This window comes from Myotis yumanensis, unplaced genomic scaffold (genome assembly GCF_028538775.1).
Source record: "Myotis yumanensis isolate MYYU_CA2020_CCGP unplaced genomic scaffold, mMyoYum1.0.hap1 SCAF_1, whole genome shotgun sequence".
In the NCBI taxonomy this organism is placed as follows: Eukaryota; Metazoa; Chordata; class Mammalia; order Chiroptera; family Vespertilionidae; genus Myotis; species Myotis yumanensis.
The window spans coordinates 48,419,151-48,437,189 of NW_027223752.1; the positions used below are offsets into that span (position 1 = coordinate 48,419,151).

The following is an 18,039-nucleotide window of genomic DNA, read 5'->3' on the forward strand; positions in this document are numbered from 1 at the left end:
GATGAGTTTGTATTGACTAAACCATCTCTCCCTTTTCACTCTCCTTCCTTTCCCAGCCTTCTCATATCTCTCTTTGCCTCCACCAACCACCTGGGCTATAATCGCTTTTCACATACAAGCTACTAGCAAACGGCTCATGAAGAGAAGTAAGGTAATACTGTTTACAGGTTACTTCAACCAAGACAAAAACTTCCTAAAGGACGCGCAGCTCTCTTTTTACTGGGTCCGAACTAGAGAACGCTGTCTCCCACACCTCACATTTGGCGCCTTGTCCTTCCTGTTTTCAGCAACTCAAGCATCCCAACCTCGTGAACCTGATCGAAGTCTTCCGGCGGAAGCGGAGGCTGCACCTGGTGTTTGAGTACTGCGACCGCACGGTTCTGCACGAGCTGGACAGATACCAACGAGGGTGAGCGATCCATCCCTTACAAACAAAACGCAATGAAACACAGCAGGATCTGTGAGGAGAAATTAGCAATGACCCTTTTTCAGGTTAGGCACAAACAGCCAGTGTCTGGACAGCATACCCTGCTGCTGGGGTCCACAGAGGAGGCGTTACCAAAAAGGTTAGAAAAGAGAGCCTATCTAATCATTGTCATGAAGAAAGCAACCACAGCATTATCAGGTTGAACTTGATTTCTTTGGTACATTATCTCCGCATATAAACTATCTGAGTCTCTAAGAAAGAAAAGGGAGGGTATTAGTTATTCTGTGCCTGATTCAGGAAGTCTGAGGACTTGGAGATTGGAAAGAAGATCCCAAAGAAAATGGCTATTAGGAAGTTAACGGCTAAAACAAATGCGTTGCCCTGGCCGGTTTGGCTCAGTGGATAGAGCATTGGCCTGCAGACTCAAGGGTCCCGGGTTCGATTCCGGTCAAGGGCACATAGCTTGGTTGCAGGCTCCTCCCCAGCCCGAGCCCTGGTCTGGGCGCATGTAGGAGGCAACTAATCGATGTGTTTCTCTCACATTGATATTTCTCTCTGTCTATCCCCCTCTCTCTCTTCCACTCTCTCTAAAAATCAATGGAAAAATATCCTTGGGTGAGGAAATAAACAAACAAATGTGTTGCTGCATCCAAAGCAATCTGGGTGTCTGTTCTGCTGTCTCAGTCAGGACTTCTTTGGTTACAAGTGTCAAAAACCCAGCTGAAGCAAGTGTGGGTGAAAAAGGAATGTGTTGGTAGCTGTAAGTAGGAAGGATTGGGGATGACTTAAAAGGCTTTGCTGATCTTACCACATCTCTCTAGCATATGCAACTCTTATGTGTGCATGAGAAGGCTTAGGGAGCAGGCAGATACTTCCTTTGAAAAAAAAGGGGGGCTCCCTTTCAAGGGTGGAGGGTAGCCCTTACCTGGGTGAATAGAATAGAGGCTGAATTTTGGCTCCCACCCACTCCTCAGCAGATGTCTTAGGGTAGAGCACCATAGGTGGTGGCTGTTCTCTCTCGGCTCTTCTTTGTGTTGTTTTCATTCTACTTTGTACACAAGTCTCCTTATAAGGTGAATTTTGGAAGATGTGTGTGTGGGGCGGGGTGGGGGGGGATAGACAGAGTTAGGAAGGGAAGAATATGATAGAAAGCATGACCACAGGCTTTTATCAACCTATGTAGCCATTCTAGAAGAAAGGACATTCTAGAAGAAGGAAGTATCTGCATATAAAGTCCAGTGGAAGACTCTGATTGGTTCATCTCAGTTGATGCAATCACTGTAGCCAAAAGGAGAGGGTAGAATAATGAGCAGGCCCTGGGAGATATGATTCAAAGCAGGTCAGTCAAGGAAGACTTCGTGGAGGAGGTGGCCTTTGGATTGAACGGTGAGGAGATTTAAGAGAAGTTAAGCAGGAAAGAATAGTCCACCTCTCCTTTTGCCTTGTTCTAGGGAGCCCAACTTTGGCTGGGGACAGTATACAGAGTGGTGGAATGTCCCCTCATCCCGGTCACATTCACTCAGCAGCTGGAGGCTGGGGCTCTTTTAACAGTGCTTTCGAGCCTAGGCCAAGAGCTTGCTCTGCCATATAATGGTGGTTCTATATTATCTAGCATGACCTCCAGGCACATGGGATTAAAGTGGCTTACAGTCTGTTAGTGACCATGGCATAGGCTTTTCATGTTAATTTACACAACCAGCGAGCGCCAAGAAAACACACACATCCCTTCAGAAAGTCATTGATGTGGAGAAATGTATTCAAGGGAGAAACCTTTAGTATGTTGATATTTACTCTTTGGACAGCTTGGAAGTGACACTTCAATGAAACTTATTAGTATAAGTTACTCGTGGCTATGTGGTTGGTACAAGGGAGGTGTTGCAGGGAGTTTGATTAATTATGTTAGATTGAGTCACTTGGAAACACTGATTTGTGGGGGGTTGAAAGCAATAGGGAGTCAGTTCTTTTTTGGCATGTAGTTTGAGAAGAAAACAAGGACAGGACAAGGATCGATTAGAGTTTTGAAAGCAGTTTTTTTTTTCTTAACTCCACTGGCTAAAATATGTTATATATATTCCAGGACATATAAAAATGTTTTACTATGGAAGTGGGTTATTTGTAAGCACATCCCAGTAAAAGTGGGTCTTTATCATCTGTAGGATGAAGTTGCCTACAGGTGTCCCCACCTGGAAAAATGAGAGTTCAGTGCCAGGTCAAGTTTAAGGGAACTTCCAGCTCTATAATGCTACCCACTGATGGTCTCATATCCTAGAAGTCAGAAGACTTGGGTTCTCCCTTGGATTCATATTTGATCTGTCACATAACATCAGCAGGGGGAATGTGCTAATGCTGGAGTTTGCCCTGCCTTGGGCCAGGTAGGGGCCTCCTTCGGTTTGCACACTTACTGCAAGGACGTCCTGTGATCACTATGGTCACTCTACTGGATCACCCCGTTCCCACCTGTTTCCCACTCCATGGAATCATTTGCATTCTAGGCTTTAGGACAGCAGTTCTCAACCTGTGGGTCGCGATCCCTTTGGCGGTCGAACGACCCGTTCACAGGGGTCGCCTTAGACCATCCTGCTTATCAGATATTTACATTATGATTAATAACAGTAGCAACATTACAGTTATGAAGTAGCAACGAAAATAATTTTATGGTTGGGTCACAACATGAGGAACTGTATTTAAAGGGCCAGAAGGTTGAGAGCCAGTGTTTTAGGATGTGCTGTTTTCTCAGCTGGGGTTGCCCTACCTCCTCTCCTTTGTCTAGCAAATTCCTGCTTGTCCTTCAGATACAGCTCAAATATGGCCTCCTTTGTGATAGCTATCTTTTTTTAAAAAAAATTTATTGATTGATTTTGGAGAGAGAGGAAGGGAGGGAGGGAGGAGAGAGAGAGCGCTTACTGGAGGCAACCAATCAATGTGTCTCTCTCATATCAATGTTTCTCTCTCTCTCCTTCTCCCTTCCACTCTCTCTAAAATTTAATGGGAAAAAAATATCCTCTGGCAAGGATTAACAAAACAACAACAAAAACACCAAAAAAAAAAAAAAAGAGAGAGAGAGAGAGAAAGAAAGAAAAGCCTTAAAGACACAATCTTAGACTGAACAGTTTTACTTCTAATAATTTACCAGAAGAAAATAATTGAGTGTATGTGTTAAGATTGTAAAAGTATTGTTTATAATGAAAAATTGTAAACAACAGAAATGTCCACTGATAGAGAGTTGGTTAAGTAAATTATGGTATGTCTTTACAGTGGAATACAGTGGAGCTACTAATAATCATGCTTATAGTTAAAACAGACATTGGCCGAAACCGGTTTGGCTCAGTGGATAGAGCGTCGGCCTGCGGACTGAAAGGTCCCAGGTTCGATTCCGGTCAAGGGCATGTACCTCGGTTGCGGGCACATCCCCAGTAGGAGATGTGTAGGAGGCAGCTGATCGATGTTTCTCTCTCATCGATGTTTCTAACTCTCTACCTCTCTCCCTTCCTCTCTGTAAAAAAATCAATAAAATATATTAAAAACAAAAACCAAAAAAAAACAGACATTGACAAAAGATGTTCATAAGTAGTTGCAAAGTGAAAAAAATGCTAACATAAAAATACATATTTCATTTTGATAGATCTTATATATAGGTAGAAAAAAGAAAATAATTAATATATAAATTTTAGTAGTGATTATCTCTGAGTTATGATTGATAAAGGTATTTTTCATTTTATTTGTGTTTTTAAAAGTATTTTCTCCATGTTCATTTATTACCATGGCAATGTTTTCTTATTTAAAATAATTCTTGTCAAATCAGGCTCAAAGACTTATTTCTACTTTGAATCTGAAGTGGACATGAATTCAGCTCCTTATTAACAGGTTTGTAACTTCTCCTTTGGAAAGCTTTTGGAGAAGATTCAGATTCATGTTGATACTGATGAGCCAATTTATGCCACAAGATAGGTATCTGCTACACTGACACAAATATGTTTCTATTATAATTTCCAGTGCTGTGGTTCTGTTGTTCACATTTGCCCTCTTACAAGCATCTTACCATTGCTTATCTTCTGTAGGTCTTAAAATGCTTTATACTTATTATTATACTAGAGGCCCAGTGCATGAAATTTGTGCAGGGGCGGGGGGGTCCTTCAGGTCAGCCTGCACGCTCTCCAATCCAGGACCCCTTGAGGGATGTCCGACTGCCAGTTTAGGCCCGATCCCTGCTGCAGGATCGGGCCTAAATCAGCAGTCAGACATCCCTCTCAAAATCCAGGACCGCTGGCTCCTAACCACTCCCCTGCCTGCCGGCCTAATCCCCCTAACTGCTCTCCCCTGCCAGCCTGATACCCCTAACTGCTCTCCCCTGCTGGCCTGATCTCCCTAACTGCTTTCCCCTACCGGCCTGATCCCCCTAACCGCCTCTGCCTCGGCCCCGCCACCATGGCTTTGTCCGGAATGACGTCCAGAAGATGTCCGTTCTAATTAGCATATTACCTTTTTATTAGTATAGATAAACTATTGGTCTCTCATAACTCAAAGTTTCATAAATGACTAGTTTAGGTGTTCTCTCTTTATTTTCCTGCCCCACTATAAGTGCAGCCAGACACAGTACTTCACTGATTCTTTCCATTACCACCAGTTCCTCCTCTGACTCCAGTGTAGTTTGTTCAAAGAACATGTGGTGGGTAAAGATTGTCAGTACAAGTTTTCAGTTTCTGACAATGGAATTCCCAAACTTTGTAGAACCATAAAAATCTCTCTCTCTTTTTAAATTGAAAGTGACATATTGTTGGTTATAAAAATGTTTCTAGCTGCACAGTGATGGCGAACCTATGACACGATTGTCAGAGGTGACACACGAACTCATTTTTTTGGTTGATTTTTCTTTGTTAATGGCATTTAAATATATAAAATAAATATCAAAAATATAAGTCTTTGTTTTACTATGGTTGCAAATATCAAAAAATTTCTATATGTGACATGGCACCAGAGTTAAATTAGGGTTTTTCAAAATGCTGACACGCTGAGCTCAAAAGGTTCGCCATCACTGTCCTAGCACCACAGTAATGTATAAAAAGAAATTTCATCAGTTTGAAAAATTGTTGTTATTTTGTTGTTTTTTTGTTAATCCTCACCCAAGGATATTTTTTCCATTGATTTTTAGAGGGAAAGGGAGGGAGGAAGGGCAAGAGAGGGAGAGAGAAACATCGATGTGAGAGAGACACATTGACTGGTTGCCTCCCACATGCGCCCTAACTGGGACCGGGGATTGAACCTGCAACCTAGGTACATGCCCTTGACTGGGAATAGGACCCTTGACCCTTCGATGGGATGGCCAATGCTCTAACCACTTAGCAACACCAGCCAGGGCTGAAAAATTATTTTTAATTATTTTATGAATATATATTTAAATAGATTATACTCTACATACTATTCTGGATTTTTGAAGTATATTTTGGAGCTGTCCCCCTATTTATACATATTTACTTCTATATTTTTAAAGTGGCAAAAAAATAAAATAAAGTGGCTATATAGAATTTCATTGTGCAAACATACCATGGTTTCTTTATTTAATCCCTCATTGGTAAATATTTAGATTGTTTCTAGTTCTCTGCATTGACCAACCACTTGCATAAATAGTTCTATAAGATAAATTCCTAAGAACATATTGTTTCTGCAGGAGCTTGGCCAGCCCTTTCTCCCCTAACTGTGTTGTAGTCTTGTGTAGAAATGAAGCTTTGATCGTTTGGCGTCTTGTAATGTCACAAATGTTAGAAAAGCAGAAGCGGGAACAGCTGATATTGAGAATGCTGAAAGAGGTCCATGTTCTTTCTTCATCATTTCTCTCATCTCATGACAGAGGAAAATTTCACTTTCTTACACCATTGTCCCCTCTGTTTCTCTTTTCTATTCTCCAAAAAAAGTTACATTAAATTTTATTAATTCAATAGTCACTGTTTCTATTATTATGCTTATGTAAATATTACTATAGCTGAGCATTATACCATACTAGGGTCTCCTTTCGTACTTTTTCTGCAAATTAATATTTGCCTTGCTTTTTAAATTTGCTTAATATTCTTTAACCCTATTGCTAACTTTTCTCACTCTTTCTATAGCCTCTCAACATACTTTTCCACAAGATAATCATATCAGATGATTCACTCATTCCTTTTTTTTTTTTTTTTTTTTTTGGTGACATCCTGCTGTTAGAATTTCGTTCTCTCTCTGCCTGGCTTGTGTGCGAAGCCTGTTACCCAGTTGTCCTCCTGGGACTTCCCTTTGCTCTCATCCTTGGAATCCCACTGCATTTCCCTACAGTTGGATCTGCTACTGCCTGGATCTCCTGCCTTCCTCTTTCTGGGTTTACCTACTTATTTTGGCCAAGCCCATCCATCGCCAATCCTTTAAAGAGATAACACACAGAAATCTCGATTACAGACATTCCTATCGCCCATCCCGATCCTCATCTCCCCTTGGAGTAAAACAGTTGGGACCCCCTTAGGTGCCTGGGTGTGAAACAACATTCCCAAGCAGGCAGGAAGCATGTAGTGAGGTCACACCGGTGGAGGACTCAGGGGTGTACTGCTCCTCCACGCGTCCTGCTGGTGGGAGGTGGGTCCCAGTCCACCCTCCCCAGAAGGGCACCTCTGCTGAGCTGGGTGACAGCCCAGTGGGCTTCAGAGGAAGTCGTAGCTCTCGGTGAGGCAACTGACTGGAGACCCCCATGGGCTACCCAAGGAATGAAGACACACCTTGCCAGGCCCCTCCCACCTTGGCTGATGAGTGTGCTTGCTCACTTTTTTCCTATCCTGCCTAGACCCGCATTTCTAGGTCTGGGGAGCTGACATCCTCAGGAGAACAAATCCCACGAGACCTGCCCAGCCCGCTGCGAGTCCAAGGGGCCCAGGTTTACAAGGAAGAGGAATTGGGGACATAGTTTGTTCAAAGTCCCACTGCCTAATCCCGTGGGGGAGGAGAACCGGGCCAGAGGAAAAATCTCAAGCCACTTCCCGCACAGGCTGAGGCTGAGCTTACACATGATTCCTCTAAAGCAGCAATTCTCAACCTGTGGGTCGCGGCCCCTTTGGGGGTCGAACGACCCCTTCACAGGGGTCGCCTAAGACCATCGCAAAACACATATATAATTACATATTGTTTTTGTGATTAATCACTATACTTTAATTATGTTCAATTTGTAACAATGAAAATACATCCTGCATATCAGGTATTTACATTACGATTCATAACAGTAGCAAAATTACAGTTATGAGGTAGCAACGAAAATAATTTTATGGTTGAGGGTCACCACAACATGAGGAACTGTATGAAAGGGTCGCGGCATTAGGAAGGTTGAGAACCACTACTCTAAAGGGACAGCTTGTCTTTGAGCTGGAATCCGGGGGGGGGGGGGGGGGGGGGACGGTTAGAAACAGTAGAGATTGAGGGAGAACTGGGCCCCTTCCCTGCCTCACTCTGCCCCAGACCCCAGCCACGAGCACCGAGCACCGTTTCCCACCAGCTGGGAAACACACACTGTGAAGTGGAGTGAATTCCTTCACCCTGCCAGCCTAGGCTACAGCTTTAAGAATGTCTGCTTTAGCCTGGAAGGTCTGGCCAGACACCCAGACGCTTCAAAGCTTTTAAGTTTGTTTGTGAAATATTTTCATATTTGCTTAAGATGGTATAAGGCAGAGGGCACGGCGATGACAACCCTCAGCATGCCTGGCTCTTGAGTCACGCTGTTCCAACCGGGATGGTTGCTTTAAGGCAGTTGTCCTCCGTCATTCCCTTCACCTCCTCCCAGAAGTTCCCGTGCCCCCCCTCGTGGGCCAGGTCTCAGCTTTCTCTGTTTCCTGTCATCTTCTTTGATAGTTTACGCCTTTTTGATGGAGTGTGTCCTCCAGGGGGCTTCCCGACAGGTTAAAAGAGAGATTAACCAAAGAACTTATAAGTATATATGCATAGTCCATGGGCTCAGACAACAGACAGATGAGGGCCTGGCAGGGGTGATGGGTGGAGGGGGGCAGAGGGGAGAAAATGGGGGACATCGGTCATACTCTCAACAATAAAATGAATTTTAAAAAAGAGAGAGACTGAGACCTTATCCTTGAATGTTTAAAAAGTATTTTCTCTTCACGCTTGATTTCTATTTTGTTTGTTTTTGGTGAAAAATAATATTTCTTCAAAAATTTGGAGGCATTTTTTAATTTAATTTTTTTTCTATCACCATTTATTCCCTCTATGCAGTCTTCTACCTCCACCCATATCCCTCCACCCCCAAAATCACTATTGTCCATGTCCATGAGTTCTCTCTTTTTTTTTTACTCAATCCTGCCACCCCCTCCCTCCCTCCCTCCCATCCCCCTCACCACCACCCTGCCCCCAATCCACCCCCAACCCAATCTCAAGCTGTCTGCCTGCTCTCTAGCAATGATTCTGTCTCTGTTTTGCTTGGCAGTTCAGTTTGCACATTAAATTCCACATATGAGTGAAATCATATGGTACTTGTCTTTTTCTGAATGGCTTACCATGATGTTCAATTTTGGAGGCATTTTTAAGTGCCTTCTCTCTCCTAGTGCTGTTAAGGAGTCTGTTGTCGTTCTATTTTCTGCTTCTTTGTGAGTTCTGTTTCTTTTTTATTTCCTGAAGCTTGTAGCGTCCTTTCTTTACTCACTGCATTCTGGATTTTGAAAATCATGGGCCTTGCTTTTTGTGTCCATTACTGAGGCACTTGGTGGATTCTTTCTGTCAGAGGGGAAAAAATTTTTTTTAAATTGTTTTGTTCTTGATTTCCTAGCCTTTGTTTTCTCTTTTCCTGGACCTTCTATTACTTGGAGGTCTGGCTCTCTGGTCCCCGTGGGGTTTACGATGTCCTGTTCTTGTTTCACGGATGCAGCAGCTTTCCTGTTGCCATCTTCTCTGAGGACATCCATGTTGTGTTTTAATGTTCCCTTCACGCCCCATCGTTTCTCTTTCTTTCGAGTGGCCCTTTTTCTGTTTTTTTTGGTCTCTGACCTTCTTATTTGAGACTCTCTTGGGCAAATAGAATCTTGTATGTCTATGGTTTAGAGTAGGGAATTCTCAGAAGCTTGGGACGTCACTGTGGGGTTATCTGGTTGGGCCCTTTGCTAGGGGAACGCCAATCTTCAGATCCTCCCTCCTGAGCTCCCACCAAAAAAGTCTTCCAATATTTTACCTCAAGAGTAAAGTCTGGCTGCCAGCCTTCTCAGGACCTAGTGCAGGAAGAGGGCTGGGGAGTCTCCACATTCTGTACTTCGTATGTCTGCAGTCATTTAATCCCCTGCTTTAATCCACCGTCACTGCGGACCAAACATCCTCGATTTTATGCTCCCCAGAAAACAAACCGCAGCCTTCTACTACTGGGGGAGGAGCATTTCCTATTGGAGTAGGACAGGGGAAGGGGCTAGGGGTTTAATTGTTTCCCAAGCAGGTTTGTCCACACCCCTTCCCTCCACAGAGATCTAGCTGTTACTTCCTGAGCCTTCTCGGGACTCTTTGGGGTTAACTGGCTGGTCCTCCAGGCTCCCTTCTTTAGACGGGTGACTTTTTCTAGCATCCGTGTGGCTATGCCACTAGGATAAGGAAGAGAATTGGGAGAGAAGCTGCTCGAAGCCCAGGGGCATAGTTCAGGTGCAGAAATGTCCCGGCCGGTCTTCCTGGAAGTGGCCTCCTGCACGTGTCCCACCGTCGAAGCATCCTCTTCTCTGCTTGAAAGGATTTCCTCAACATCTGGTCTGTGACAACAGTGACCTGGCAGCCCCTCTCAGAGGCTGGAAGTGACTTTGTTTGGTCACCTTAACATAGCTACTCGGGAGTTTCCTCCCTGGCTTACTTTTCTTCTTCTTTTTTTAAATTATTGTTGACAATGTTACAGATGTCTCCCATTTCCCTCCCTTAACCCACCTCCCTCCAACCTCCCCCTCCCACCCCCCCGCCCCAGTTCTTCACCACCTTATTGTCCGTGTCCATGGGCTATGCATATTAGAATGTAAGTTCTTTGGTTTATCTCTGCCCGTCCCCCCACCCCCACAGCTGGCTTACATTTTAGTTCTGGTGGAGGACCACAGCAATGTTGTTTAATGTTTGATTCATAAGAACACTAGGCTCAGCTGGTGGGTGGGGGTCTCTGAATATAAATGTATACTTTCTGTAGTCCATTTCACTCATTGCCTAATTAAAAAAAAAAAATCCTCCCTCGGGAAGTGCTTTTTTCTAACTGGCCCAAGGGACCTGCTGGAGCTACTGGTTGCCCTGTTATATAAGCTTAAAGTCAGAGAAGTGCTGGAAGCAGTGGCATCAAGTTTAGGTGCTGTGAAAGAGGTCAGGCCGAAAGATAAGGGGAGGGGGGGATGCAGCCAGGTCCCAGGGAGGAGCAGTGTGGGAAAGAATCAGGGGCCCAGGTGAGTTATGGATCATCACTAACTTTTGTTACATGGCGTGCAATGCAAACCTCTTCCCTGTCCTCACCAAAGTCTCCATTACCTTAAAAAGCATCCTGCCTCGGGAGCCTGGAGAAGCCACGTGTGCACACAGAGAAGATGAGCTCCGCTGCAAGGCCACTAGCTTGGGGCCACTTGCAAAAATGCACAACATATTTTATGCTGTAAATTAACTAGCTTTCCAGCAACAAAAAGCTTCCTATAGAAATGGAGCTCAAGTTACCAGGCAGGTTCCAGCAGTGTCACAGATGTTTGAGGTCGGTGGTCATAAAGACTTGAAGTCCTGTGGATCTTCATGGTCCCTCCCTGTGGCAGCAGATGAGAGATGGTATTGTTGTTCGCCTGCTGTCCCCAGAGCTCAGCAGTGTGCTGGCCACATGTTCTTTATGTTGGGCCTGTGGAAAGACGGGTCAATGAGTTAGATGACTTTCCGTGCGGCCTAGGAGTTTGCACTATTTAAGCCTATCTTAGTTTACTTTTTTCTTTTTCTTTTCTGAGCTGAATTCCATGGCTACACTAAAGAATGTGTTTGTGCTGCTTCTTTATTTTCACTAGGGTACCAGAGCATCTCGTGAAGAGCATAACTTGGCAGACATTGCAAGCTGTGAATTTTTGCCATAAACACAACGTAAGTCTCATGATCGCCCTTAAAAAAACAAAAAATCAGAAGGCTGCCTTTAAGCTGAGGCAGAGCCTTCATTCAAAGTTTATGTCATGCTTTTGTGGATATAATTTTTCATCCAAATCTCCTTAAGCCTGGTTAGGCTATGTGGAGGCTAAACGTGCCAACCTAGCGATTCCTTCTTGTTTGGGTCACATGAAAGATGCATTTTTATGGTTTCTACTCATCAGAAGCTACTCAGGTTTAAGGTAGCATCCCATCCACTTGGAGTCTGTATGGGTCTGCTATCCTCTGAAGGCTCTGAAATTAGGGAGAGGAACCCCTCGTGACTGCTGCCCATGCAGTTGCAGGAGGCGGGGTCCCACGCACAATGCCCCCATGCTAGTGCCTGCTTTGCTGAGATATAAGTGCCAGGTCTGGGACGAGCCAGCCCCGTGGAAGCCTGTGCCACTCCTGGCCACAGCAGGGCCTGGCAGAGGCAGTGACCCAGGCTCTGACTTCACAGATGCTGGGAGCCTGCTGCCCCTCCAGTACAGCACTGCCCACTCCCTGCACACGAAGCCAATTCCAGCGTTAGAGCTCCATTTGGCCACAAGGGCAGCCTGACTGCAGCATGTCGACCTACTGGCTGCTGGGGCCAGTTTAGCTGGTGGGCCTGATCTACATGACTTTCCCTGACGCTGCTTTCCCAGATGGAGAAAATAGGACAGTAGTGAGCGCTTTTCCCTACCGAGTCTCCACCTCGCTGAAGCTATAGTCCTTGTCAAAACGCATGTATAGAAGGGAGCGTGGGCACTTTATTTATTTTTTTAATATATTTTTATGGATTTCAGAGAGGAAGGGAGAGGGAGAAAGAGATAGAAACATAAATGATGAGAGAAAATCATGGACAGGCTGCCTCCTGAACGCCCACTACTGGGGATCAAGCCCACAACCTAGGCATGTGCCCTTGACTGGAATTGAACCTGGGACCCTTCAGTCCCCAGGTTGACATTCTGTCCATTGAGCCAAACCAACTAGGGCAGCATGGACGCTTTATATTGCTGTTTACTGAGAGTGAGGCTTAGCGCTTTTCCGAGAGTAGGTTTCAGGATGGGGAGCAAGAGAGACTGCATAAAGGCCCTGGTGGGGAAAATCAGAGACACTAAGGACCAATGCATACCACGGTTCCCTGGAGAGCCGCTGACCACTCTGTTTGGCCACATGCGCTGGTGGGGGGAGGGTGTAGAAACTTGTAAAGAATTCCCAGAACAGACTAGGAGCACATTCTTGCTTACAAGTCCTGCTGACCATCTGTCACCATGATATCCACGGGTGTGCCCATTTATAGTAACATGTGAGCCAGTGGTGAAGAGTGGAGGGATCTCAGGGCCATTAATTGCTGAGAACCAGATAAGATTGTAATAAAATAATTCAGAAATTGTCTCCCCAAATGTTTTCCAGAGTCATGAGTACCCTTTGGGGGAACATTGACACTGCTCTCTCACCCTGAAGGTCGTTTGGAGAGAGTATGAGGCCAGGCCCAAGAAGAGCCTCTGTCCTCTTTCCAAATGCTAGAAAGGCAAGAATGCCGCAGGGTTTCAGCCGCAGCCGAAGGGGGTCTCTCTTGCAGAAGGAGCCAACATTCCTCTCCGGAGAGGAACAAGCTTGGACGAGGGCAGGATTATTTATTGGGAACCTTGAAAAGCATTTTCACCCAATTGTTTTATGTAATTGTTAACCAAGTTGTTGATTTGTTCTTTGCCAAGAAAAGTATTTAATCAGAAAATCATGTGAAGATTCTTAAGCATTCTTCGAACATCTCCCTGTGAAACCATGTCAGCTGTGGTTTGGAAACCACAGGTGATCTGAGTCTAAACCAGGGGTGGGCAAACTTTTTGACTCGAGGGCCACAATGGGTTCTTAAACTGGACCGGAGGGCCGGAACAAAAGCATGGATGGAGTGTTTGTGTGAACTAATATAAATGCAAAGTAAACATCATTACATAAAAGGATACGGTCTTTTTTTTTTTTTACTTTTATTCATTTCAAACGGGCGGATCCGCCCGCGGACCGTAGTTTGCCCACGGCTGGTCTAAACTGTGGGGTGGATGCAGCTCCGAGAACGCTTGTGTGTGGGACGGAGCTGACATCTAGTGACTCTCTGCAGAGGGTGACTGCGGCCCACTCCTGTTTATCTTGTCAGGACACATGTCAGAGCTGGAAGGGAGGCCTCGCAGGAGGCTAGTGGTTCCGCCCTTCTCTTCCCAGCTTATCTCTGCAGGCCCAGCGCTCGTCCTGTTTACCAGGTGGACTGTGTTCTGTTCTGTTAAACAACTGAACTATGAATCCCACTTATGCACCAACCTGTGGCTCCAGCAAAGCCCTGTCCAAGCTTTTCCACGTTTCCCTTTCACGGAGGGTTGCCAGACTACACACTAGTACATGCCAAACACTACGTAAGACATACTTACACTAAAAAAGTGTTTAACTACAATGTAAAGTTACCTGGGTGCCCTGGTTGGTCCCTTTGGGACCTTCAGGAATTTAGGGTGATTCAGGCTATGATAGGTGTGGTACTAGATTTACTTCATGCTTACGTTTTGCCAATTTTGGTATTTTTCATCCTATTATCCAAAAGGCCAGTGAGAAGTTCAAAGGATTTCTCAATTATTTTTCCTCATTATTCATGTGTTTTATTGATCCCACATAGTATAGTTGCTCTTTAATAATCTGTTTTGGTTCGATTTTTGTGACTAGTGCATACATAGAGATGTGAAGCCAGAAAATATCCTCATCACAAGACATTCAGTGATTAAGCTGTGTGACTTTGGATTTGCTCGACTTTTGAGTGAGTATTGACGTTTCTCTTAAGTATAAATGATAGAAAGATTCTTTATACAATAAATGATCTAAATGCTATCGAAAGCTAGTTCTTATATATACTAAGTATATACTAGCTTACTATAAATTACAATTATGTAATTGCTGAAAATAGGTAGACACATACAGTAGTTTAAACATGTATGCTATAGCTTGCTATATCGTACTTTTCAGAAGTACTATTTTAGAAGAGTGGTTTTCAACTTTGGCTGCAAGTTAGAATCACATGGGGAATTACAACTATAAAAACTATACTGATTTCCCCGCCCAGGAATCGTGGTTTAATTGGACTGGGGTGGGGCCCCAGCATCAGTAATTTTGAAAGTTCTATATTCCGAGTGATTTTAATGTGCAAGTCGTATTGCGGACCCAGTGATTTAGAAAAGCCACATGATGGGGCACAGCTGGGTGTCTGAGGTCTTCCCCCTCCTGGTTTTGATTCCACGTTTGCACTGTTCTCTCTGTTTCCCATGTCCCATCACTGGCCAGCTGGACCAAGTGACTACTACACAGACTACGTGGCTACCAGGTGGTACCGCTCCCCCGAGCTGTTGGTGGGGGACATGCAGTACGGCCCCCCAGTAGATGTTTGGGCAATTGGCTGTGTCTTTGCTGAGCTGCTGTCAGGGGTGCCTCTGTGGCCAGGAAAATCCGATGTGGATCAGCTCTATCTGATCAGGAAAACCTTGGGTAAGTGGTGTCTCTGTTCTACCTTTTGGGCAACTGGGTAGTTTTACCCACATCAGTGCAGGGCAGAGCCACGTCCTAGTCTCACCTGACGCCCTTTGTCGTTACGAAGGAGGGACACTCTCAACGCCTCCTTTAAATGACTCCGTGAAAGGCGTCCACGTTTGTTTTAATAAAAAGAACCCACAATGTTGAGTGTGTTCTATGGTCCAAAAAGACACGATTGTCTCTTTGGCATAGTTTGGATCAAGTGAAACTCTGAATGATGATCACAGCAACAGTAACAGCGTACATTTCTATAAGGGCCGAGCAGTTTACAGGATGCCGATGTATCTCGTTTCATTTATGACAATGTGGTCATTCATTCGTTGGTTGTCCTGACTCCAGCCTGCCAGGCTTGTTTGGATTATTCAGAGAAAGATTCTCAACCTTCTAGGTGTCAGGAAGAGAGTCGTTCATCTAATGTCACTTTGCTTGTCTTGCTTTCCCACCCCTTCCTTTCTTTCTACTCGTGGGGTGGAGGGGGCGAGGGGAGGAGAAGGGAGAGAAGGAGAGAGACATGAAAAGACCTATGAGCAGTGATTGTCCTCTTCCGAAGTCAGGAGTTTAGCTGCTACTCCCCTGAGAACCCACTTGCCCTCTTCTGAACGCTTGTAGCACCTGCTGTCACCATGCCTTTTACTCCCCAATATGCTGTAAGCTGCCTGAGGGTGAGATCGTATCTTTCATGTCTATCTGTCCACCAGCGTTTACTGTCTACATCAGCTGTGGGCAAACTACGGCCCGCGGGCCGGATCCGGCCCGTTTGAAATGAATAAAACTAAAAAAAAAAAAAGACCGTACCCTTTTATGTAATGATGTTCCCTTTGAATTTATATTAGTTCACACAAACACTCCATCCATGCTTTTGTTCCGGCCCTCCGGTCCAGTTTCAGAACCCATTGTGGCCCTCGAGTCAAAAAGTTTGCCCACCCCTGGTCTACATAGTAGGCAGTACATATTTGCTGATGGCTTCTTTTGATGACACAAAAGAGACTGGGAGCCTTCCAGGGACACTCAGCCTTCCTTGCTGTGTTTCTCCTGGTGATTTTAGGACACCTTCTCCATGCCTCCCCCCCCCCCCCAGCTCTGATGGAAGAAGGTTGTTAAGGTCCAGGCACTGCTCTCATGACGAAGACCACTGAGGTCTGGGCAAGGCATTAGAGAGTGTATTTTGGCTGCTTGTGTCCAAAATGGGGTGGGACAGCAGCTTTGGGGTTTGAGTGAAGGTAAAGTTCCAAACCAAATTGGTAAAATTAGACAACTTGATACCCTGTGGTAGGAACTTCAGCCCAGCCCAATAGCAGCGTTTCTGGGGGCCTGGTTGGGAGGGTTATGTTCACTCTGGTCTAGGAAGTAGATCTGAGTGCGCCTCAGGGGCGCCCTTCTCTGAGGATCCCCTTGTGTTCTCTGAGCGAAATTCCTCTTCAAATTCTATCCCTAGAATTTTCCTGAGGATAATTTTATCTGATTTGGCTGAAATGTGGGTAGAGTGAGCCTTACATAATCCCCAGAATACAGAAATGCTCCTTTTGTTTCATTGCTTCGTATCGTAAATACTTCTACAGAGCAGAGAAAATGGGATTTTCAGGTGATGGCTACTTGGTGAAACAAGAAAAGGTGGTTCCAGTTTATAAATGTCTTCCTTCCGGCTAGATCCTCCATGATTCCCCTCCCTTCCTTCTCCCCTTTTCTTCCTCAGATAATTACTGAGAGCTTGCTATGTGTCAGGCACTGTTCTGATAGGCCAGTACACTTTTGTCTTAACCCATCAGGATTCAGTTAACATGATTTTGATTTGTAGTTATTGCACTTTTGCTATTCAAAGGGGAGGTTGCTATTTGATGTGTGTGTGTGTGTGTGTGTGTGTGTGCTTCTGAGTTGTTTGGTTTGAGGAGCAAGAACCTTGTAGCCTTCTATTCCTGTGCGTGCTTCCTCTGTGCCTAACACAGCGCTTGCCGCACTGCAGGTCTCAGTACAGGTTGTTGAGGTTGCCTCAAAGCCTCTCCCTCCCTCTGATTGGGAGAGCAGACTGCAGACTTCAGAGGTGTAAGCACAGACAGACACAGTACCGGGAGGGAAACCACAAATCAGTGCTTGCTAACCCATCTCGTTTTACCTTCCTCTTTCTTCTTGTCCAAAGGAGATCTCATCCCTAGGCACCAGCAAGTATTTAGCACCCATCAGTACTTCGGTGGGGTGAAAATTCCAGACCCTGAAGATATGGTGAGTGACCCATTTTGGAAAGCATTCTGCATGTCAGAGCTGAATGTCAGCCCCATGGCCCAGTCTGCCCTGCAAGGTCCGTCTAAGAGTAAAAAAGAAATTGGGGCAAATTGGCTAGCAAGACCCTGGCCATCAGTGCTAATTTAGAGTAAGCTGCTGATGACAGAGGTGAGAGAGCACGATGGACAGAAATGCAGAGTGCCTGCCCTCACCTCACCTGTCTTTTGTCATTTTCAGCAGTTGAAGGTAGGTAGCTCAGAGCCAATCAACGTTTAGACAATGACTCATCCAGGAAAATCCAGCATTGTCCTAAAGCCCTGCTCTACTGAACTTGCATGGCCAGCCTCACTCCGGTGCCTGTCCTCTTTGGCCAGTGTAGGGAACGCACTCATTCTAAAAAAAACTGAAAAATTAAAAATGTGCATACTCTTAGTCCACTTTCAAGAATTTATTCCAATGAAATCATTAGACAAAGACATAAAGACATAGCATTCTTTAATAGAAATAATTTCCTTTAGTGTCCTATCACTAAAGGGATTAAATAACTTATGGTACATAGCCTTACAATAGAAATACCACATAGCCAATAAAAATACATTTTATGTATTCACTTAAAAAAAAGTTCACAACGTATTGCTAAATGGAAAAAAATGGTTATGAATCAGTATACATAATTTGACATCATTTTAATAAGTATTTAATACACAATACATGTATTTATATACAAGTAT

The 18,039-nt window shown here is 44.7% G+C and overlaps 1 protein-coding gene across 4 annotated transcripts in view; it reads left to right on the forward strand.

Annotated features, from left to right (window-relative positions):
• Nucleotides 1-18,039, forward strand: part of CDKL1 (cyclin dependent kinase like 1) — a 47,949-nt gene that overhangs the window by 20,342 nt on the left and 9,568 nt on the right. For all 4 annotated transcript variants that reach the window (XM_070420038.1, XM_070420031.1, XM_070420047.1 and 1 more), the window contains 5 exons: nt 288-409; nt 11,428-11,500; nt 14,234-14,324; nt 14,846-15,046; nt 17,226-17,308. In XM_070420038.1, coding sequence (XP_070276139.1) covers nt 288-409; nt 11,428-11,500; nt 14,234-14,324; nt 14,846-15,046; nt 17,226-17,308 — 570 coding nt within the window. The remainder of the gene's footprint in view (nt 1-287; nt 410-11,427; nt 11,501-14,233; nt 14,325-14,845; nt 15,047-17,225; nt 17,309-18,039) is intronic.